The sequence below is a fragment of the Cololabis saira genome, chromosome 1, assembly GCF_033807715.1.
Source record: "Cololabis saira isolate AMF1-May2022 chromosome 1, fColSai1.1, whole genome shotgun sequence".
Classification (NCBI taxonomy): domain Eukaryota; kingdom Metazoa; phylum Chordata; class Actinopteri; order Beloniformes; family Belonidae; genus Cololabis; species Cololabis saira.
The window spans coordinates 43,152,798-43,176,894 of record NC_084587.1 but is presented as its reverse complement, the minus strand read 5'-3'; the positions used below and the strand labels follow the sequence as shown (position 1 = coordinate 43,176,894).

The 24,097-nt window shown below is 44.8% G+C and overlaps 1 protein-coding gene across 7 annotated transcripts in view; it reads right to left on the bottom strand.

Moving 5' to 3' along the window:
- LOC133446251 (VPS10 domain-containing receptor SorCS1-like) overlaps positions 1-24,097 on the bottom strand; it is a 248,106-nt gene that overhangs the window by 4,496 nt on the left and 219,513 nt on the right. For 4 of the 7 annotated variants that reach the window (XR_009782821.1, XR_009782822.1, XM_061724266.1 and 1 more), the window contains exons 17-25: positions 19,029-19,142; positions 15,348-15,519; positions 13,682-13,868; positions 11,482-11,615; positions 8,969-9,095; positions 6,948-7,060; positions 5,567-5,701; positions 2,741-2,840; positions 2,190-2,295 (exon numbers count right to left, since the gene is read on the bottom strand). Coding sequence is in view for 3 of the 7 variants with exons in the window: in XM_061724266.1 (XP_061580250.1) it covers positions 2,190-2,295; positions 2,741-2,840; positions 5,567-5,701; positions 6,948-7,060; positions 8,969-9,095; positions 11,482-11,615; positions 13,682-13,868; positions 15,348-15,519; positions 19,029-19,142 (1,188 nt within the window). In the remaining 4 variants the exon portion in view is untranslated. Of the gene's footprint in view, positions 1-2,189; positions 2,841-5,566; positions 5,702-6,947; positions 7,061-8,968; positions 9,096-11,481; positions 11,616-13,681; positions 13,869-15,347; positions 15,520-19,028; positions 19,143-24,097 lie in introns of all 7 variants that reach the window. The other 3 variants (XR_009782823.1, XM_061724261.1, XR_009782820.1) reach the window with 3 other exon arrangements.

Sequence of the window (24,097 nt, the reverse complement as noted above, 5' to 3'; positions counted from 1 at the left end):
TCACGGATTTGCATTGTGCATCGTCTTCTGCATTCTGATTGGCTAAACAGTCTCCCCGCTTCTTCACTTCCTGTGTCAATAATGTTGGTTGCTTAGCAACAAGCTGAGAACGGCCAATGAGCTTCAGCAGCAGCTCAAGAGCCTCTGATGAATCGTTCATTACAGTCTCAGATATAATGATGGTGGCATGTCAAAGAATCTTTTTGCCCAGAAGAAAAAAGAGCGACAACAACGACCCATAACTATGTTCTTCTCTGGAAAAAACACACCTGCACCGCGGCTTTAGGAGAAAAAAGACGCTACAGAGCGAGTCAGGATGCAGCAGCATCAGAAGAGCAGTGAAATACAATTTGTCCTACTGTACTTATTGTATTTCTTTTCATAATAATTTTTCATTTTCTCCCGTTAAAATCCAATTAATCGGGTCGCGGTGGGGCGGGGCTGATCTCCGCTATTTGAAGCCTTGTAAAATAATTGTAAAAAAAAAAAAAAAAAAGGTTGCTACTTCGCGGATTTCACTTATCACGGGTTCTTTTTGGAACGTAACCCCCGTGAAAAACGAGGGATTACTGTATAGAGTGACAGACCGGGACTTGAACCTGCGCTGCCCGCACGAGGACTATAGCCTCTACAAATGGCGCCCCCTCAACCCACTGAGCTATCCAGGGCCCCCAGAATTGTAATTTTTCTTCAGCCTGGATTATTTTACTGAACAAAGATGTCTCCCAAAAAAACAAAAAAACAAACATTGTTTTTGATGCACGACGCTCAACTACGCTGACGGACCTGCAGAAAACGACCAGCCCCCGAGTCTGACCTGTTGGCTGCTGCTGTTCACTGCGGCCGGTACCGTTACCATAGTTGTCAAGCTCCACAACAATTATTAACAAATATTTTTCTACTTTTGGACATTGCTGTATACAAATCCAGGTGGTCAACGTGTCCACAGGTGCAGAACTCTCACTGAGAGTCACAGAAGTCACTGATAGCAGCGACCGCACTGAAGGGTTCGGCAGTTTCATTAGTTTTTTTTTATGATCCTATTAAACCGCAATTCCAAAGCAACGTCTGACTTTCACTTTCACCCAGGGGCGTCAATTGGGTATGCCAAGGTATGGCAGCCGCCACACTTTTGCTTCAAGGGAAAATGTAAATGTTTGTTTGTTTTTTTTAAATACATTTATGGAATTACTCTGTGTCTATTTGTATTGATTATTCTATTACTTAATACATATAGAATAACTACAAATGCAAATCAGAACATGATCGATTTCACTAGTTATTATACACTGCAAAAACTCATCTTAACAAGAATATTTGTCTTATTTCTAGTTAAAATGTCTAATTTTTTGTAAAAAAAAATCTCATTACATTTAAGACAAGACTCAAAAACAACCATTTTCACCTGTTTCAAGTAGATTTTCACTTGAAATAAGTAGAAAAATCTGCCAGTGGAACAAGATTTTTTTGCTTGTAATGAGAAGATAAATCTTGTTCCACTGGCAGATTTTTCTACTTATTTCAGTTCAAGTTATTTTTCTGGTGATGACTCTTGTTTTAAGTGTAATGAGATTTTTTGACTAGAAATTAGACATTTTAACTAGAAATAAGACAAGTATTCTTGTTAAGATTTTGAGTTTTTGCAGTGAGCGAGACTACATTTGAAAAAGTTCCAATTTTCTTGACCACACAGATAAGCTACATAGACTTCTGTAATGAGTATTTGGTGGACGTGTTGATTGATACTCTAGTTAAGTTCTGTGACTCGTAACCTTGCCATACCTTAGCTTTGACTGAATTGACGCCACTGCTTTCACCCACACGTGCAGGCAGCTGAACGTCAGAACAACACGGCCACTTTTGTCTGTCGCCGAATCTTTGCATCATCTGTAAATGTCTCAAGTTTGAGTCGCGCCTCCGCTGGTCTTTGAACCTTCTCGACCCTTCGCTTCGTCTTCTCCCAGAACCTCACGTTAGCACGGAGACGCAGTTTAACATTTCAGAAAGGTCAGAAGCCTGAGATCGGACAGTGCTATTTTGATAGCAGCTGACTGACTGACATTTCTTTTGTCAGGACGACCTGATAGGAGCTTCCTACAGGGTCTGGTCCTACCGGGCCTCTCGCTCGGACACCTGTCACCGCCGCCCTGCTGAGGACATGCTGCGCTGGTACTTCACGAAGACTTTACCTCTTGAATTTGTAGATGACAAACACGGCTAAACCCACGACCACCACGGACAGCAGCATTAGCATGGCGGAGCCGCTGTGGTTCTCGCTGGTGTCCACAAGGGGCGCTGCAGAGACAGGGAGAGAACAGACCAAACACCGCAACGAGTCACCCAGCCGGTATTTGCACCCGGCCGACTCATGCAGTGAGCCGTGAACAGAAACGACACGTATGTGAATCACAGATGAATCATTTTAGTGATTGGACTTGTCTTACTCTTCATCCTATTAGCCCCTTTAGGACAGTAGCAGCATCCCCACTAGGAAGAGGCACACATACGTGTTACGCTGCTCACTCTCTGAATGTCTCTGTGTAGCTACATGGTGGGAGCCAATCACACACAGGGGTGGGGTTATTAGTTCGGGGCGGAGGGAACAGAAATGTTAAGAGACACACCTGACTGTCCACTGTCCTACATCTGTTTAAGTCCACATGCCTTATGTTTGTTTCACAGAAGGTGCACGGGTCCTCCTGGGATGCTCTAGAACACAAAGACGGCGGCGTGTGTTTACCTGCCGAAAGGTGAGCGGCGTACACGGTGACCTGGACCCCCGGCCTCAACGTGAACTGGACAAAGTTTTGATTCAAGGCGCTCAGCAGGACCTCAGAGAGCTGTGGAGACACAGATGGAGAGGAGGTTTCATGGCGATCAAGTATGGAGCTAGAACAGTCTCATAATGCACAAATGCACACGTCATCCACAAATGCACAGGACAAAATTCACAAATGCACAGACCGATCCACAAATTCACAGGACAAAATTCACAAATGCACAGACCAATTCACAAACGCACACGCCGATCCGCAAATTCACAGGACAAAATTCACAAATGCACAGGACAAGATTCACAAATGCACACGCCGATCCGCAAATTCACAGGACAAAATTCACAAATTCACAGGACAAAATTCACAAATGCACAGACCAATTCACAAATGCACACGCCGATCCACAAATGCATAGGACAAAATTCACAAATGCACAGACCAATTCACAAATGCACAGGACAAGATTCACAAATGCACAAACCGATTCACACGTGCGTAGGACAAGATACACAAATGTATTTTTGATACACACACTAATATAACTTGATTTACAAACTTTTTTTTTTGTCTGTGAGCTGCGCTGGATTTGCGTGTGACTTTTGAGACTCCCCTGACATGACTCGATCCACAAATACGTTTTTTTTTTAACACTGAAGGATTTGCAACCAATCAGATGTCTTCCGTTGTTTCCGCCAATCTCAAAAGTCACACGCAAATCCAGCGCAGCTCACAGACAAAAAACGTTTGTAAATCAGGTTATAGTTGTGTGTGCATCAAAAACACATTTGTGTATATTGTCATACGCACGTGTGAATTGTTCTGTGCATTTGTGAATCAGTCTGTGCATTTGTGAATTTTGTCCTGTGCATTTGTGGATCGGCGTGTGTATTTGTGAATTATGAGACTGTTCTAGCTCCATAATCAAGAGCGTTTGTCAAATAGAAAATCAATCGAGTCTTGAAATAACTTGACATTTATGTTTTTTCTGCTTTTGTTCAAATAAATGTCAACTGGACACTGCAGAGAAGCTGGAAAAGATGTTCAGAACATGATGGAATTAATTAATTCCTGCATTAATTTACCTTAAAATCTCAAGCAGTCACAAAAATAGACAAGGACAATGTGCTTATGCTGATGACTCATAAACTAATGTGAACGTTGTGTCGCTGGAAGGAGATCTGTCCTCAGTGAGGTCAAAAAGAACCCGTGAGGACCAGCTGAAGGCTTGGAGCTGGAAACATCTCTCTTCATGAGTCTGAGGGACAAAAGTCCCAGACCTGAACTGAGGCAGATCTAGAGATGGACTGGTCCAACAGTCCCCTTGAAAAGGCTTGTTTGACTCCCTGCTGGCAGAGGAGCTCTGACCAGAGGTCAGCCGCAAGGGTTCACTAACTTCTCTTGCTGAACTGTGACTGTTTAAAGGGGGCATTCATTAAGAGTAGCCGAAGCTTTGATTTCTTGTGTCTGAAATCTTGGCTGGATTGGGAACACCTGCACACAGAGCCGCCTGGGAGATTTGCGAGGCCCTGTGTGAAATGGCTGGGGGGGCGAAATTTTTGGGGTTTTTCGGGTTGGATCGGGTGTCTATATGCGCAATTTTAACTCTCCAATTAGCAAAATACTGGATACCTTCCCCTGCCTCATCATCATCTGGGCTTGCCTCGACGCGGGGCCCCGCGGCTGCTGGAGACCCGGTCGGATCGGTAATTTTTGTAACAAATTTATCAAACGAGCCTTTCAGAGAGGCATTCAACTCTTCCATTTTCTTTAGTTTTTTTCTTTTTTCATCCCCTGATGGAAATTTCCTGAATCTGTCTCGTTCTCTCGACATTGTGTGACAGTTTGTTCCAACTCCACCGTCTGGATCAGAGCAGCTTGTGTCTGCGCTTGGTCTGATCAGTTGTATTGAACAACAGACACACGCATCATTGCACATATATTTATTGATATGCACAAACTAGTACACATTTAGGTCTGTAATGGAACGTGACTGTTGATATTTATAAGGGAAAAAAGGAAAAAAAAAAAAAAAAAAACACCCCTTGCGGCGGCCCTGCCTGCACAGACCGGGGGACGTGGCCGGGGACGGGAGGACGCGTGCTGGCACCGGGACACAAACGTGGACCAGCAGGGGTTCATGTATGGATGAAAACCCAGGACCATCCAACTGTTGAGACCTTTTCACTCTCAATGCAAAAAATGCTCGGTTTCCTTGTGTTTTCTTTCTGCTGCCTTATCAGCCTCATTTGCCAAATTAATGGTGATATGAGTCATTCTTGCAGACCTTCATTAAATGAAGTCTACGACGACTAATTACTTTCTCAGCGATGAAAACCGGGGTCAGTAAATCTAAGGCACCTCCTAATAAGCAGAACCTGCTTCGCGGGTTTAAGATGCCAACCTTGAATGAAGATTTATGGCAGGCTTGCAGGGGAGAGGACGTTTCTAGAGGACCGAGCAGGTGTGGGCAGGAGGGGGGAGCGGGAAATCAAACCAATCCTTCTCTGCGCAGACTGACCCCTTGTTCCGCTCGTGTCGAGCCGCCTGGGGCCTAGTCCCGCCTTTGAGGCGGCTCCCCCTACAGGGGGGAGTTTGAAAGGCCTTCCTGCCTGCTAACTTGTTGACGCCTGTCAAGTTTTATTGATGAGTCTGTTGCAGAGGTTCCTCAGGCCTCGGGCTCACGTTAATTGAGGAAATCAAGGGGCTGAACACTGACACCCGGTGGTGGAAGCAGGGACTTTGCTGTTGTTATCATTGATGGAGGACTCCACCTGCAGCTGCAGCCTCACCTGATCTAAGTGGGCAGAACTCTTCTCCGGTTTCCCCTCCGTGGCGAGCTTGTCGGGCAGGAGGAAGAACTCTGCTGCTGTGGGTAAACCCGGCAGCACGGTGACCAGGAGCTGGTCCTCCCTCACGCCGGTAGCCTGGAGGGGAACAGGAAGGACAGAAATGGGAAAAACTTGGTCCTCTGGTCTACGCCGACCTTAGATCAGAACCGGGGGAAAGGACGGACACCACACGATGGACGCCCTCATTGATTCTGCTTATCGCTACGGTTCTTTATCAGTCCCCTTATTCTCTAAATCTGCCTCAAGAAAATTTGAACATATCACTCCAATTCTGTCGTCCCTTCACTGGCTTCCTGTTCAATATCGCATTGATTTTAAAATTTTATTGCTGACTTTTAAGGCCCTAAATAACCAAGCCCCTAGTTCTTTTAAATAACTTTTAACCCCCTACCTGCCAGGGCCTCCCTCAGATCAGCAAGGGCTTCTGATCATTCCCAGGGCCTTCTGATCATTCCCAGGGCCTTCTGATCATTCCCAGGGCCTTCTGATCATTCCCAGGGCTTTCTGATCATTCCCAGGAGCCCGACTTGTGACCAAAGGTGATGGAGCTTTAACAGTCCGGGCCAGCAAACTGTGGAACTCTTTACCTGCTGAGATCAGCTCAGCTAAATCCCCCACTGCTTTTAAATCTTTACTAAAAACATTCCTTTTTAGAAAAGCTTTTATTGTGGTGTGAATATTTATTATTAATTTTAGACTTGGTTATTGCTGTCTTATGTTCTTATCCACTATGCACTGTATTTTTATCTTGATGTATTTTATTGTTCTTGGGAAGCACTTTGTTAAGAAAGGTGCTGTATAAATAAAGTTTATTATTATTATTATTATTATTACATTATTGGTTTTTGAATCAAAACAAAAGCACTACGGGCGTTGAAGAGATGCAACGACTCTGAACTCAACTTCCTCCCTTTGCAGGCACTTTGAACCCAGACTAGCTGGATTTCTTTGAAGATGAAAGATGATATACTTGTATTTGTATTTGTACTTGTATTTAAAAGAATTTAAAAGAAAACAGTTGATAAACTTATGCTGGGCGAGCCAGCACAGCAGATACGCGTGGCGGTCATGCAGCTCTTCTCTAAGACCATTGCTGACGTCTTTCCCTCTTTGCTTTGTGTTAACACAACCCTGAATGTTACAGATCAACAAACCGTGACCAAAATGTTTTCATTTCTTTCTTTTTTATTAGCAACAGCTGGTCAGTCAGAGATGACCAATCAATGATATCTGGTATTGATCTTTTTATTTTTTTTCATTTTTGGCTTTTTTTTCCCTTTTTTTGTTGTTTTGTCTAACCGGCATGCGCGGGTCCATGTACCTGTATCAGGGCGTTCTTGATGACCCGGCTCACGTCCAGCCTCCACTCTGCAATGTCGGGGTTGTGCTCGTCCAGGTTTGAGGAAAAGGCCAGCAGATGGGAGCGGAAGTACTCTGCAGGGAGACCAGATCACTCACGTGAGACACCACACACTTTTGTTTCATGTTTTCAGTCGGGATGAACAAAGCCGCTGAATCTGGAAGGTCATGAACCTTTTCCGGGCGTGGCGGAGGAGCTGCAGCTCATTATTGGTTTCCTGTCAGACACAATACTGTCTTCACTTCTTCTCATGTCCAGCTTCCCTCTCGTTTCAGACGGTTGACTTTGTGCATCACTTCATTACAGCGAAGTTTCAGGAACAAAAGTGGATGAAAACAGACGCAGCGGGGTCTGCTGGGAGGGTTTCATGCACGTCCTCGCGCCCTCTGACGTTTGTTCTGATCGTAAACGTTAACACGCATGAATGTTACGGTACTAGCCGGATGTGAGATTAGGTTCCTCCAGCTTTCTCTCTTTCTGAGACGAGTCAAATAAATAAATAAATTAAATAAATGAATTCTCTTTGTAAGGCACTCTTCTTCCAAAAATCTCAAAGTGCCACAGACCAGTACATTGTTAAAACTACAATAATAAGTCATAAAATTCAACTTCTTCCTGGATAAAAAGGTTTTTAGGCCAGTCTTGAAAGAGTCCAGTGTCTGTGCCGCCCTTAGATGGTCAGGGGCGGGACCTCGTCCAGATCAGTACAACGCTGGTTGAATTAACGTCATTTACCATCAGAAATGTGCATGTACCAATCTAAAGAGCCGTCTCCAGCAGGGGAAGGACATGTGCTCTGGTTTTAGCTAAAACTGTAACTTGGGGGCGGTTCCCTCATGATTGACAGCAAGTTCAAGTACGCCCACTGCGCGTCACTGTGTCGTACTGAGGCCTCTGTGTGGCTCGTTAACGCCACACATGGAAGAACGTGGTATTACGAGACCGGGCGGACCGCAGCTAGTTATTTAGCACAATAACTCGCTAGAGCCAAATACACAGTCATCGTTTCTGTGACACGACTGCACTTATTTCTTCTCGCTCTCTGGCTGCTTCCAGGTGACTTTGGGCTGTTTTAACCCACCGCAATCTTACACGTTACTCCTTGAAGCTCAACATGGAGACTAATAAAACTAGAAGTGGGGATTAGCAAGACAGCGATGACCGGATTGAGGGCGGTGGCTGCATCATACAGTAAGAAATAGGGCTGTTCGATTTTGCCCAAAAATAAAATCTCGATTTTTTTCTCTCAAAATCCAATTTTCGATTACGATTACGATTATTTTGTGAATTGACAAAAGGCAAAGAAATTATTTCAAATATGCTGTTTTTTTATTGAACATTTGCCCCATTGGGCTTTAAGTGCAAACTTTGCTCTTATTAAACCAATTAAACCAAAATGAATGAATAAAGTGCAAAACTCTGTAAAATAAGTTGAAAAAAAGTTTTAAAAAATATAATAAAATATAAAGTTTTATCTCTGAAAAAAAAAATCAGCAAATCAGCACTTGCAAACATACAGTAAGTTATATTTCCAATTAAATAAAACAAGACATTTTCTAATTAAACTAAACTGGGTCTTTGCATGCTAAATAATAATGCAACCCATGAAGGAGGTAGAGGTGTGTAATGTCAGTCATTACATTTGCTATTCACATTTGCAAGTTTTTTGCAAGGAACACGAGCCGGTCTGCCCGGTGGCATGTTACAACGCCCCCTCCTACACTAAAGAGCCTCTCCGATGGGGCACTTGTCGCAGGTATTGAGAGGTATTTCCATCAATCATTAATATGGTATCAATCATTAATATGTGTGCAGACAAGGTAAAAAAAAAAAAAATCGATTTTACGATTTTCACGTTTTAACATCGTTCTAATTACATAATCGCAATTACGATTTAAAATCGATTAATTGAACAGCTCTAGTAAGAAATGTTTTAACTTTCATGGAGACCTCCTGTCGGGACGCCTGCGGGGTGGACTCACCGTGCACAGCGATGCTCTTCTTGTCCTGCAGGATGCTGCTCCCTGCAGACACCTGCACGGTGACGCTGTTGGTGCCCTCCCTGGAGAAGGTGCACGCCACGCTCCCCTCCAGCGTGATGACCGGCTGCTGGAGACGGTGGGAGAGATGACGGAGAAGGACAGAGTCAGTGTACGGTGCTTCCTACGAGAGGCCAACCTGAGCAGCTGGTAAACGTCTCACGGCTGATGTTTACCCTGCAGAGACGCCGGGCCGGCGTCTGCAGAGCTCCCTGGGAGATGATTCGTTCTGTCTCTCAGATGCTAACACTCGCCATAGTTTATGAGCAGCTGACACGTCAAGCATGCTGATGGTGACAAACGCTTTTACAGAGACACGCTTTTGGAGCTGGCGGGTAAACACGGAGCATTAAAGTGTATAACAAGAACTGGACAAGTCCAAGGGGAGGACACGACTTTTAGACCTGGACGGGTCTGTTGTTGACACAGCTCCTTGTATCAGGGTGTGATGGAGCAGAAAAACATCTAAAACATGCAAGAGTGGAGCCGTGGTAGTGGTGATAGCAACAATTTGTCCAAGACTACAGATATACATTTTAAACGCACAGGTTGTTTAAATGTGGCGGTCACGTAGTTTTCTGGGTGGTGTAAAAGCAAAGAACTGGTGCTAAGTCTGGCACCAGGCCCAGACTAGCACTGGAGCCGCGTTGGTGGAACAGCCCAAACCCCGGTGCTTTTACCTCTGCGTCTGACCGTGAGACATTTCTCCTCGCTGTCATGCTACAGGATTGTTTGTTTGGGAGTACAGTAATCCCTGTATAGCTATAACGCGGTTCACCTTTCACGTCTCGCTGCTTCACGGATTTGCATTGTGCATCGTGTTCTGCATTCTGATTGGCTAAACAGTCTCCACGCTTCTTCACTTCCTGTATCAATAACGTTGGTTGCTTAGCAACAAGCTGAGAACGGCCAATGAGCTTCAGCAGCAGCTCAAGAACGGGAGCCTTTGATGGATCCTTCATTACAGTCTCAGATATAATCCATGGTGTCGGTTTATAAGAATCTTTTTGCCCAGAAGAAAAAAGAGCGACAACAACAACCCATGACTATTTTCTTCTCTGGAAAAAACACACCTGCACCGCGGCTTTAGAAGAAAAAGACGCTACAGAGTAGGGATGGGAATTGATAAGATTTTTCCGATTCCGATTCCATTTCTGCTTAACGATTCGATTCTTTATCGATTCTCTTATCGATTCGCATTTGGAAAAAAGGAGAACAAACAATTTTAGTATCAACTTTGTTTTATATCTTCGAACAAAAAAATATAATTGAGGTCTTAAGATGCCCCCAGCCTTGGGCTCCTCGATGGTGCCAGGGGGTCCCCACAAAATGATTTGTTATAAAATATGTATTTAATATGAAATAATAATAATAAAATAAATATTCTTCCGTAGAAATTAACTAAATACAACAAATTATTTACACAACAATGTCCAGTAACATGTTCAACGCCACAAACTTAGTCACTAACATTCATCTATTCTGGCCTGGGTCATACTCTTCCCTGCCTTGATGAAAGGAGAATCTAGCGGTAGATGCTCTTTAACTTCTCCATAGATGAGCTGACAAGCAGCAGCTGTGTCAGGAGCTCTGCTGTCCGCCGGAGCACAGCTCTTCTAAAGCATGAATTATGGTTATGCGTTAAATCGATGCAGAGCCTACGGCGTAGGTTACGCCGTACGGTGCGTGTCGCCGCGTACTTACGCCGTAGGCTCTGCGTTGGTGTAACGCGGAACCATAAATCATTCTTACCACACGCCGGCTGACTCCGCGCTCCCAGCGCATCAGCCGGCCGAGTCCTAACAGTTTCCCCCCTTTGTTGAAATGTCTACATTGCAAGAATTGTCGCCCTGTTGTCATCCTTTTTGGTAAAATGTAACCAAACTTTCGAGCGTTTATGCCGCTTTGTCCCCGTGTTTTCCTGCTGGGCGTGAATGCGCACGTTGCGCAACGTGCTTGGTGACGTCACTCACGCCCACTGGAATCGATAAGGGAATCGTTTGCGAAAAAGGCAAACGATTCCAAGGAATTGAAACACTGGGAACCGGTTCTCAACAAGAACCGGTTCTTGATTCCCATCCCTACTACAGAGCGAGTCAGGATGCAGCAGCATCAGAAGAGCAGTGAAATACGCGCCAGTCACAATTTGTCCTACTGTACTTATTGTATTTTTTTTCAGACAAATTTTTCATTTTCTCCCATTCAAATCCAATTAATCGGGTCGCGGTGGTGTGGGGCTGATCTCCGCTATTTGAAGCCTTGTATAATTGTAAAAAAAAAAAGAAAAAGGTTGCTACTTCGCGGATTTCACTTATCACAGGTTCTTTTTGGAACGAGGGATTACTGTACAGTGTTTAAAAAGCAGCGACGACACTCCATGCACCTCCAGACGTGCATGACGTCAGCAGCCGGTGTGTTAGTGGTGAGGTGACGGAGGTGCGACGGAGAAACGGTACCTCGGTGTTGTTGCCGATCCACCAGATGTAGGTGACCGTTCCCACCTGGCTGGGCCACAGAACTGCCGTCAGGTTCACTTCCTTGTTCCTCACCGCCACAAAGGGAGCTGAGAGATGGATGTACTCCAGCTGACCTACTCGGGGAAACACATACATCACAGAGTCCAAACAAAACTAAATTACAGCCAGAACTTTGTTGGTTCACACGGGGAGAGGGGGTGCTGCTGCGTGGGGGATGGGGGGGAGCTTGCCCAGAATCCTCTCCTGCGCTGGGACTAACAGATGCCATCTGCGTGTTATTTTTCATCCGCGGCCCTCCCGAGCCTGCAGCGGCTCCATTTGTACTGCTGGCACACGGGAGGGACAGATTGGCGGGGGCAACGGCGTCCCCTGATCAATAAGTCAGCTCTTTTACATCTGTCACTCTCTGAAGACGGCGGGGGCGGCCGGCGCGGCTCCACGCGAGGCTGCGCTGACCTCTGCGAGTCAAGCGACCGTGAAGCAGAAGCTGATTTGAGAGGTCTGCTCTGCAGAGGCCGAGACTAAAATAAACAGTTTACGGTCCAAAGCCGAGCAAAGAAAACATCACCTAAGTGATTAAACAGCGGAAATAAGTCAGTCCAGCGACTCGTGAGAAGGAGAACCGTAACGTTCTGCCAAGGTTTGTTACACGTTAGAACCCAGACTGCTGAGTTCTGGATCTACTGGAAACTGAACCCGAGTCGTGTGACAGGACAACGATCTAGAGCAGCAGATCTACAGGAAACAGGATGGATAAAGAATAAACAAACAGGAAGTAACTAATGGCCATTTTCCACTAGTACCTACTCAGCGCGCCCCCGTCTTGCGCTTTTCCACTAGGGGCCGAGGCGGGTGCAGCCGTGCCAAGTAGATACTTTTTTCTGTATCTTTTCTGCCGAGGTTCTATCCGGGCTGAGCCGGCACTTTATCTGACGTCACCACCCTCCGTGCCACTGATTGGTCGGGGGCGGGGCCGTCAGACGTTTGAATCAGGAAGCGGGAGTCAGCGCGAGAGCGACTCGCTGCGATTTTATTATACAGCACAAACGTCTGTTTGGTGATCCAACTCTGAGGTGCAGATGTTCATAAACCTGGTGCTGAGGAGAGAATTAAAAAAGGGATGTAGACGGGCTGTTTTACTCTCCCGGCTCCAGCTGATTTCTGATCAGCGCCGACATGAACAAAGGGGTTGCGCAATCGAGTACGTCACAGCAGCTTCACCCCAACCTGCCCACTTCTCCCCTGGATGTGGAAAAACAAACGAGGACAAAACGGGTAGAGGCGAGACGAGGAGTGGCGAGCCGTCCCGAGGTGGGGCGCGCTGAGTAGGTACTAGTTAGACCCTCCAGGAATCCGCGATTCCGTGATCGCGGAATTTTTCGCAGATTTCACGGCTGTCCGTGGATTTACAGACCTTCCGTGGATTTCAATGTCTGGTGCAGAAAAATCACTTTTACTGGGGTTAATATTGCATATGTCCGCGCTGAATATGCAAATTATGCGGGGCTCGCTTGATTTCACCGCATCATCGCCGCACATTTTCACATAAAGTTTGGAAAAAGGGGGAAGTGTTGTGAGTGACATGTCGGGATGCCCGGTCGCGACGTGCGGGACCCGCCCGGGGACCTCCGCACCCCTCGCAGAAACAGCCACCCCCCAAACAGCAGCTCTCACCCGCGGGGGTGAGAGGAAAAAGAGAGTGGCGTCTCCGTCCAGCCCCCCGCTTGCGCGGTGGGCGCGGCTGCCGGCGGACGTGTGGGGTGACGGAGGTCTGGCTCGTCCCCCTCGTCGCGCCCGGCAATCACCAATCCCCCGAGCACTGAGCCGCGGGCTGGAGGGAGCGAGACGGCCGACCTCTCCTCTCCACCTGCGCTCTCCTTTTTTTTTCTCCTACGACCTCAGAGCAGACGAGACAGCCCGCTGAATTTAAGAGGGAAGAGCTCAGCGCCGAATCCGCAACTTCCTGCATATTTCGCATATTTAGCAACTTTCCGCATATTCCACGACTTCCAGCATATGCCGCAATTTCACCGCATAAAAGCACATAAAAAACCTGCACATTTAATCGCATAATCAATGATTTTAGCAGAATCAAGGATTTTAGCCCGCGTTTTTCTGGAGGGTCTAACTGGTGGAAAAGCGCCATAAAAGACATGGGATTGAAAGAGGGGGGACTAACATGTCACGTGGAGGTAGAGCGCGCTGGTCTCCGAGCCGAGGCTGTTCTCCACGGTGGCAGTGACCCTGTAGATTCCCACAGCCTTGTAGATGTGTTTGATGCCGTCCTCGATGGAGCTCACGTTGGAGTACGTCACTGCGTGGCCGTCTCCGAAGTCCACCGTGACGCTAGTCCTCGCCCCGTCACCCTGCAGAGGACAGACAGTTTCACCCAGGCCTGGACTGCTGGAGCACCAAGAACTGGTGGGGAAATGCCTAAAACCTGCGGGCACGGACTAATATCTGATCAACTGGAAGACAAACCGTTCAGAAATCGACACCGTCGGTCTGAGATCGCAAGTGATGCGATCCTACCCTGAGTTGCCGCTGACGTAGTCTCTGGGGACTAAAATTTGACCGCTGGACAACTGATTATTGCAGGACACTGAACAAAACCCTTCTTACTGGGACAAGTTTAAATAGGGAGAAGAAACAAGGTCAGGACCTACCGATGGGTCAGGACCAACGAAGCCTTTTAGATGAGTAGAACGTGAACTAAACCCAAGAAAACACGAAAACACAGCTCAGGTGGAGCAGATGGGCCGAACCCACGGTGATGTTGGGCTTGGGCCCCGCAGGGATGAATTAACTGGGATTGGGAAGCTTCAGCCCCTGCTGTTAGGGTTGCCACCCGTCCCATAAAATATGGAATTGTCCTTTATTTGAGAAAAAAATGTTGCGTCCCGTATTGAACTAATACGGGACACGATTTGTACCGTATTTTCATTAACTTTTACACCATATTCTAGTTGAATTATTGAAATAAATTAACTTTTACACCATATTCTAGTTGAATTATTGAAATAAATTAACTTTTACACCATATTCTAGTTGAATTATTGAAATAAATTAACTTTTACACCATATTCTAGTTGAATTATTGAAATAAGTTAACTTTTACACCATATTCTAGTTGAATTATTGAAATAAATTAACTTTTACACCATATTCTAGTTGAATTATTGAAATAAACTAACTTTTACACCATATTCTAGTTGAATTATTGAAATAAATTAACTTTTACACCATATTCTAGTTGAATTATTGAAATAAACTAACTTTTACACCATATTCTTCACCTGTAGCTATATTCTACATCTTGGCTGATGTGGACATACATAGCATAAGAGGATATTTCAGTTCCTAGTGGTTGGCTGTCTGGACAGTCATGCAAGTTCAATGCTATTAAAGCACTTTAAATCAAAGCGTTTTGTTTTTTCATAGAAAATAAATAAATTTCTATGCATTTTAGAAGTTTTGGGGATGTTCTTTTTTTTTGGCGCCTGCGCTGCTGAAATCGGGGCATCCCTTATTTCTATTTCTGAAAGGTGGCAACCCTACCTGCTGTTACACCCCCCCCCAGATAGGTGGACATGTGCAACGTTTCTTAACCACACAGCCCAAAACTTTACTTTCTCTTCTTTTTCAGATTTTAAATGTCCTTGCTTATATGATGAATCAATAAGAATATATCGGAGCAGAGGATTTATTCTTCATGCGTCTGTGTGGACCGGCCGCGACAACTCATGGAGGCCACGTTATCAACCGCTCATCTGTAAAGCGTGCTGCTTCTCCAGCTTTTCCTCCGGCCACGTTCTGAATCCAACAACCTGACAGGAACAGCTCACCTCTTCCAGGAAAACAAGGAAGGTGACGTTGGCGCCCAGCGTGGCGGTCAGCGCGCCCTCGCTGGTGACCAGCTGGAGACCTCGGGGCGCCAGGACGGGACACTGCAGCCGCCTGGCCGTGTACTCAGAGCTCACTCCGGCCGTGCAGTTGTTAGACACCACCTTCCTGTAGCTGAGGGCGGGACACAACAGGAGACTTGTGCATTCAAACTGCATCCGTAAAGAAACAAAGACTTCATGCATTATTCAGCACCGACGTTCGTGTTTATCAAATCCTGTGTAGAAAGCTGTAAAACCTTCATCTGCGTGCGCGGCCCTATTTCTGATTCTCCTCAGAGGTCAGAAAATAGAAACGGTTAAATGGAACCGTTCAGCCTTCCGGGGGGGGAGTGTCAGGTGGGCGGGGGGAGCATTAACACGATGGTTTCTGACAGGGAATCAAAGATGTGACGAGAGCATCGACGTTTCTGGAGGCAAACAAACAGACGGGGCTCGGCGAGGACTCATTAAAGCTCCCATTGACATCTTATATTTCATCAGACGCAGTTCTGCATGACAGGCGGATTGAAGCAAACACCATGCTGTTTTTAAAATATTTTAAAGTTTACACACACACATTTATACATACATAGAGGTATTAGATTTCATTCAACTGTTTTATTCAGAGTGCTGTTACCACGAGGGTTTCTGCTTCACTTCCTGTTTTATTTATGTATTTCTGTCTTTGGTAATTCCAGTTTGTTTTGATTACCTGCATGAGTAAAAGCTAAAGTTTAACATCAGAAGGAGTAGGAAAGGGTAGTTGTAGTCCGAGTCTCAAATAAACTCAAATTCAAGTTTATAAAACAGTTTTACTTGTAAAATGACCTTGGGGGACGGATCGGACATATTAAAAATATGTAATGTTGATATTGAAAGGGTTTTTGAGACTAAATTCCTTGGGGTTGTCATCGACCAAAAGTTAACATGGAAACAACACATTGAATATATTAAAGGGAAAATTTCAAAATCACTCGCAATCCTGTATAAATCCAGAAATATACTGAATTCCAAGGCCTTGCATTTGATTTATTACTCATTGCTTGTTCCCTATTTATCTTACTGTGTGGAATTGTGGGGATCCACCTTTAAAACCACCTTAAATTCAATAATAAAACTTCAAAAACGAGCCACGTATCATCAATAAGGCTGATTACTACGCTCACACAGATCCACTTTTTCTAAATTCTCATGTTATTAAATTTTATGATTTGTTTTATTTTAAAATCATGCAAATTATGTTTAAAGCAAAATCAAAAATGCTCCCTGACCCAATACAGAGGTTCTTTTCAATTCAGGAGACTCGTTACAATCTTAGAGGTGTCTGCAATTTCACAGTACAAAAAGCTAAAAAAGGTATGAAAAGGAGATGTGTCTCCATTACTGGAGTTAAATTCTGGAATGATGCCAACATAAATTTAAAAACATGTCATTCTTTTGTTGTATTTAAGAAAATGGTTTGTAAAGCTATTTGTTGTTTCTTTGCTTTTCTATTGTTTCTTTGCCTTTTGTTGTTTCCTTGCTTTTCTATTCTCTTTTTGGTTTTCTGGAGGTCGGTAGCCAAAAATAGAAAGTTGGTACTATAGGATAGGCTTTTATAAGCAGTTTGCTTCTGCCTATGCCTTTTCAGTTATTGTTCAACACATTTTTTTGGTTTTGTATGAAAAGTTAATGCTGTGTACAATGTTTTTTTGGTGTTGTTTTGTGTTGCAATGACTGAATAAACTTCATTCATTCATTCAACTTCATTCTTTCATTCATCCCGAACCCCGTCAGGTGTAGAAGCGTCGTGAATTTTCTACTGTTCAGAATTGGCTATCATCAAATAAACTCTTGTTAAACAAAAATAAATCATGTTCAATGTTGTTTGGTACCAGATTAGGCCTTGGAAATAACCCAGATCTCAATATTCTTTTTAACGATGGCTCACCCCTTGAGCAGGGGACGTCATTCAAACACCTCGGCCTCTGGATCCACCCAATACTTACCTTCAAACATCATATTGAGTCCAACTAAATTACATCGCACTAGGCATCCTTTACCGTTCAATAAACTGCTTCACTCTACAAACAAGGAAAGGGATTGTTATTACCCATTTTAGATTATACTGATGTTGTTTACCAGAACACTTATGAATCACATCTTCAACCCTCAATGTCATTTACAACAGTCTCTGTAGATTTGTGTTAAGGTGCCCATATCGAACTCACCACTGCTCCATGTATCAATCATTAAACTGGTTTAATCAGCTCAAGAAGACAACACCACTGGCTCCAACTCATATTCAAATGTATCCACTTGAGTTATCCATCTTACTTAAAACAATATCTGATTCCACATACATCCTCATATTCTCTCAGAAACACTCAGCAACCCTTCTTCCCTTTTCATTCCTTTGACATTTAAAGAAATTGGTAGACGTGCTTTTAAGTTCAAGGCCCCATCAGATCAACCTACCCATCAATATAAGAGAACTCAATTCATTACACCTCTTTAAAAACTCACTATTTTCCAATCTCAATGAACCATGTAGTTGCCTCTAGTGGTGTTGCCTTCTCATTTGTGTCATTCTTTATTTTTTTTTATGTATCTATTTTTTCATACATTGTATAATAATGCCGATGACAATGACTATTATTAATATTGTTGCTCTTGTTGTTATTACTGTGTTATTTGCAGTATTTACTTGTGTTCTTCAGGTGTGGTAGGTCCTAGGGACTGGTGTGTGGGCGGATTAGTGTGTGAGAGCCTTATGTATTATGTATGTTGTATGTGACTGTTTTGTATTGTGTTGTATGTTTTATGTTGGACCCCCTCGGAAACGAGATGATCCATCTCAAGGGGCTATCCGTTAATAAATTTAAATCTTGTGTAGAAGCGTCCCTGGGCAGGAGCCTGAACCTCCGCACCACTCGTCCCTGCTGGTTTACGTTGCTCCGTATTTGCACCACCAAACACTAGGGGGCAGTGTGGGCTCTTGTCTGAGAAGATGAGCGTCCTCCCAGACGTTCCCTGAGAAGCAGCTGATTCCTCTGTGCACGATGAAGCCGCTGCAGCCTTTTTATTACTTTCCCGTCACATGCGCTCCATGATGTGCTCCATGTTAACTGGGCTGGCCCTATGACTGCTGGGAAAAACACTCTCAGAACTGTAGCGGCAACATGACCGGGACCATCATCGCGAGAGAAGATACAGCTTAACTTTAGTCATCTAAAACCGTTTCCCGTGAAGGAACATCTCTGCACCCGGACATTTGACTGTTGGCTGCTGATTTCTGCGCCTGAAGTCTCTCGACAGAGTTGACCAGCTTTCCCTGCACGGGGAAGTCTTAACTCGGTTGTTGCCAGGCAACGAAGACCCCGAAGGGCCTCATGGAGATCTCCACCACACCTCTCTCTAACACGCTTCCAATCCTCAGTCAACAGATTTTTATTGATATTGCAACAATATCATTTCCCCTCTGGCTTTAATATCATTCCATTTACTTCAACTTTCATATTTTTTCCTTCATATCTTCACATATCCCACCAGTATGATGTCATTTCTAGTGATCGTTACTCTGCCCAGGTTTGTTTGTTCCGCGCCGGCACCTTGGGTCCTGGAGAAACTAATTAAGGAGTGCTGAACGTGTGCTGCTTTTACCCGGTGCTGTTGAGGAACGTCATCCCCGTGGTGCAACTCCTGGACATGGATGATGGATGGAACCAAAAGGCAGGGCTGCACTTGCCGTCGGTCCGTCTCTCGTAGCCATAATCACTGATGATGCAAGCAGAGGAAACAGACTCCATCAGGAGCCGCGGCACAAAAGTGGAAAATTACATGCTGAACACAAGATGAGACTTTTACACAAATCAGTCAACGGAAGAAAGTTTGGGTCTGGACTTGAGCGGGCCGCAGCAGCTTCCCGGTGCATTTCAAACGCAGCTTACACACTGTTTGTGCTCCAAATTAAAAGGCACGGCCGTGTCCTCAAAATGATAGGGACAAATTACAGCAATTAGTGTGACACGCACGCAGACGCAAAAATATTGTGATTGTTAATGAAAGCTATTAGGCTCTGTGATTTATGGCTCTGATGGAGCTTATTACAAGCTGCCTCACTCCAAGACCTGCAGATTCAGGGTCGATGCAAGATGATGACGACGACGACAAAGAATAAAAAATAATATCAACGCTGCTGAAAGTTCAAAGGAGGCCGGTTTTATCCAGGTGCAGAAAAACATCCGCGGTGGCATTAAGAGTCGCTGCTACAAAAGCAGCTGTGAATGATCATTTTCTCTCTGAACACTTTGTCCTTCAAATGGTGAACGATGGCGCACATTAAGGTGGAATCAATAGAAACGTCTGGGAATGAAAAACGGGTTTGGCTTTCTCACACATGCACGCACCCACGTGCACCCACGCACACACAGTGAGACGTCGACTGGTTTCTATTCGGAGGCGGCCTACGTCGACCAGACCTGCCGTGCAATTAAAATCTGCAGGATGTTATCCTGGATGGCCATCGCTTATCTTTCAATCCTTTACTGAAACTCAATTTTTACACCTCACCAACAAGTGTTGAGAATCGGAGCCAAAAGAACGGACCAACCTTGAGGGAAACATTCACAGTGAGGCTGCTGATGGAGACGGCTTCCAAAAATGGGGAAATGGGTGGAACGAACAAGTCCGGTGGCTCTTTGGCCTCCAGCTCCAGGCCAAGACACCCTAACCCTCAGCAGAACCACCTAGGTTGTACAGGTGGACCGTGAATAACCTTGGATGTCCAGCTAGCGGCCAAATAAGTGCATTAGCTCCAGTTACAGTTATCATTTCAAATGTTGTTATAGCGACACCTGCTTCAAGGATGGATGGGCAGATCTTCCCTGAATGAGTACAGGGTGACATTCATTAGTATACTAGGTTAGCAGAAGAGATTGGGTGTGCTCCACTTAACTGCCAAGCTTAAACAGGGTTGGGCGGAGTCAATGCCTGACTAAGGCCCTGTCCCAATACTCCCACTACCCCTAGTTTTCATCACTACCCCTACATTTTGTGCGTTCCCGTGAGGGTAGTGGTGTCCCAATTCCTCTTTCCACCTAGGGGTAGTGAAGAAAACGAGCGTAGTGGCTATGAATATGTCCCTGCGGATCGAGGGATTTCCGATCCTCACTAGTTTGATCTAGGGACAGAAAAATTTCCCAGAATGCTTTTCGTCGTCATTTGCGGACTGAATCAAAAAAAAAAAAAAATGGCGGACATTTCTTATTTTTTTCTGAATAAAATCAATATTTCCAGTTAGTTTCTGCATAAAAATGTGTTTTGATTACATTTCTAGCGAGAAATATATATTTTACTTTCATAATATTCACTCGGTGAATTTACATAATCACTCGTTTGCCCGTTGTTGCGAAGTCTTTTTCAAACCTCGCCAGAATAAAGGCTGATTTATGGTTCTGCGGTTCACCAATGCAGAGCGTCGATGTTACGCGGCGACGCGCGCCATATGCCGTACCCTACACCGTAACCTACGCCGGCAAAGTTTTCGGAGCTAATTTCTTAACAGGTGTAGCTACAACTGTTAGATTTCATCTATTAAACCAACATTTATCTTCCTAAATTATTTATTTCAGCCAGCGGTAATTCTCCACAGAGCTGCAGGTTTCTCCCCCGGGACGACGGCGCAGGTTGACCTGGCGATCACGTCTGTACTCGGGCTGTGAGCTGCTGCTGCTCCGAGCCGGCGGCTCTTATCATCTGCGAAAACATCGGGTCAAAGTTCTTAACAGGCGTTATTTGGATAAACTGAGCCCCGGTTGGGGATCTTAACGGTTACTTTTACGCCTAAAAAAATATTAAAACTTAATAAAGTGGCATATTAACAGCGCTACAGCGGAAATTAAAACAGCTTTTGGCTCTCAGCTTCCTGATTTTAGTGGTGGTGCTGAAAGTAGGAGTAGTGAAGAAAAGTAGGGGGTGTATTGGGATTGTGCCAAAATGACTACACCCAACCAGAGCTCAGCCAAACAAGCGTCAAAAGCACCATCATGTCTCCCAGAAACCTCTGAGTGTCATCACAGAGGGCTATACAGTCCATATCTGTCACACTTTAAATGCGCGCCAGCATTCGGGTTGTGAGCATTTCCTGAAATGCAGTAACAACGTTGTTATTTTGTGTCCAGCAGCGCAGAAACTGAGCTTAAGAAACATCTAAAGTGTACGGTCCTAAATAAAAGAACAATTACAATTTTACTGAAAAGAAAAGGCCTTCTTACACTAACTTAATATTGTGGTTCGTTCATTGTGGTATGAACCCTTCGAAATGTGCTGAAACAGAAGAGATGGTGGACTTCTCTGTCATCTCTGTAGTGGGCAGGTCGGTCCAGTCCCCTCGTCTACCTCAGCCACGTCTTAGTGCGTGCAGAAAGCGATTTTTTGTTGCTTTTCTCTGCATTGTAGATGTGATAAAGAGCTTTCCCAGCGATGCTGATACAACCTTTGGGTCTGGAGCAGATCGGAGATGTAGATGTAAAATCATCTGACCACAGCACAGGTTCTGGATTCTGTCTTTCCCAGATGCCTCATCACTTTTGCTCCTCAGTGACTCGGCCTGCCAGCGAACATCAGCAGATAAAGTCATTCCTGTGTTCATGTCAGTTTAGCGACTCAGATGCGCTCTCATAGTTTGAAGTTTTGAAGGGACGGTGATACGTAGTAGGAAATGTGCCGAATGTGCAGCGTTATCTCACCAAGAAAGTGGAAAAATAACCTCAGAATGCAGACTTTGCAGATTTTCAGATGCTGTGTTGGTATTTTTGTCCCATAAAAGAGGTTTAATGGTCGGACAAAAGCCTCTTAAACATTAGGTGATAATAGGAATGAGCCCCAACCCTGCTCCAGCTGTTCGTAGCCCAGAAAGTGCATATATGTGAGGCGTTCTGATGGATTTACAGGGAAACTGCTCGCCGGGCTGCTGGAGGAGCAGCGGCGCTCCACGTTTCAGTTTGAATGGTTTGAATTTCTTGTATCCCGGCCAAGCAACAGAGCACTATAAACACCGGCTTTTACTCTATTCTGCTAGTGGGACATGGTGTTGGTGCTCAGCGTGAGGGTCTGTTCGTGTTTAATCAGGCGGTGCAGCTGTTATCTTTGGACAGAACCACCAACTCGGTCCTGCAGCAGTGTTTAAAATTCACCACAGCTTCAGCCGGCTGCACAGAGCCAGTCCAAGTCAGCGCCAGCGGAGGAGGGGGGGGGGTTCGGCCTCAACGTGTTGAAGATATGCACACAAAAAGTACTCTGTGGTGATTCTTCCCCTGAGGTCTTACTTCTTTCTTTAGGCTTGGCCTTGTTGTATCTCCTGCTTTCATTTGAAAGTCCAGTGCGTAGTAAATGTGGTTCTGGTTGACGCCCCTGGTTCCAGCGTCCCCTGACTCGTCAGCCCCGTCTATACGTTGCTGTATTCCTGCTGCCCCGATCTCGTCCATTTGGGTCCTCGTCACGTCATGGCTCATGGCCGTATCACATAATTGTGCTTTTCAGCCTCTAAATCATGGACCCACACCCCTCCACGCCCACAACATCCCTTTTCAGGGCTTTGATGAGGTGCCTAACACGCGACAGCGACACGTTTCAGCCACACTTCAGCTCCTGTTGTGCCTCCACCCTCCAGTGCGAACATGTGGGCCGGTAGTTACACCATAAAGTTGGTCAAATTTAACAGAATTTAACAGAAGTTGATTCTTTATGAAAGGAAACCTCTCTATTGTGCTGTTGGTCTCTATTGTGCACTTTATGATTTGGCGCTCTTGTTTCCGTGCTTTTATTTATTAGTGCATTCTGTCAATTTTTTAAATATTATGGTTATTATGTCTTATTTCAATTAATTTTAATATTGTATCTGTTTAGCACTTTACCTGCCCAGGGACTACAGGCGGAAATTAGCAATTGTTGCTATAACCTGGCTCAAAGCATCTCTTCTTGTTTTACAAGATTCATGTTTTTTTTGTGCATTGTCCCTGTTTTAAATAAATAAATTCAATCAATCAATCAAATGGGGGCACCTAGTGGCCATCGGTGGTTCTGCGCATTAAAACATGCACGTTCTGTTGTCACAATGCAAGCAAACTTTGTTACACTGTTTAGACTTTTATTCATTAATTTATTAGGGGTGTCAAATTAGCGCATTAATTGTGATTAATTCATTACAGGCATATTTAGCGCATTATCTTTTTTTAATCGCTTAATCTATTCTTTTATTCTCTAACTTTACTTTTTCTGTTTGCGAGTTGCCTTTATTATGAAATCTGTGTTTTTTGCTTGAGTTGTTGCAGTCACACCTTGAAGTGGATATTGATTGGCTGTCCCTGTGTGTGGGCGTGGTTAGCTACGACGGTCATCTAGACTCCCAGTCTAGTTGGACAGGCATGGGGGGGGGTGAGTAGCGGAGAAGAGAGGTGAAGATGGAGGAGCATGTGAAAGTTGTCGGTCCAGTGAATAGGGAATTTACATTTCTAAAATGCCCCGATGGCACCATTGATAAACGTAGAGAGATATATGTTATTTGTGGAAAGGACTTTGCTCACCACCGAAGCAGCTCAAGTTTAGCCACATAAACGCAAAGCTACGATCGCGAGCGCAGCCACAGATAACGTTAGCAGCAACGAGGTTGCCACAGCAACGATGTTACCACAGCAATGATGTTACCACAGCAACGATGTTACCACAGCAAC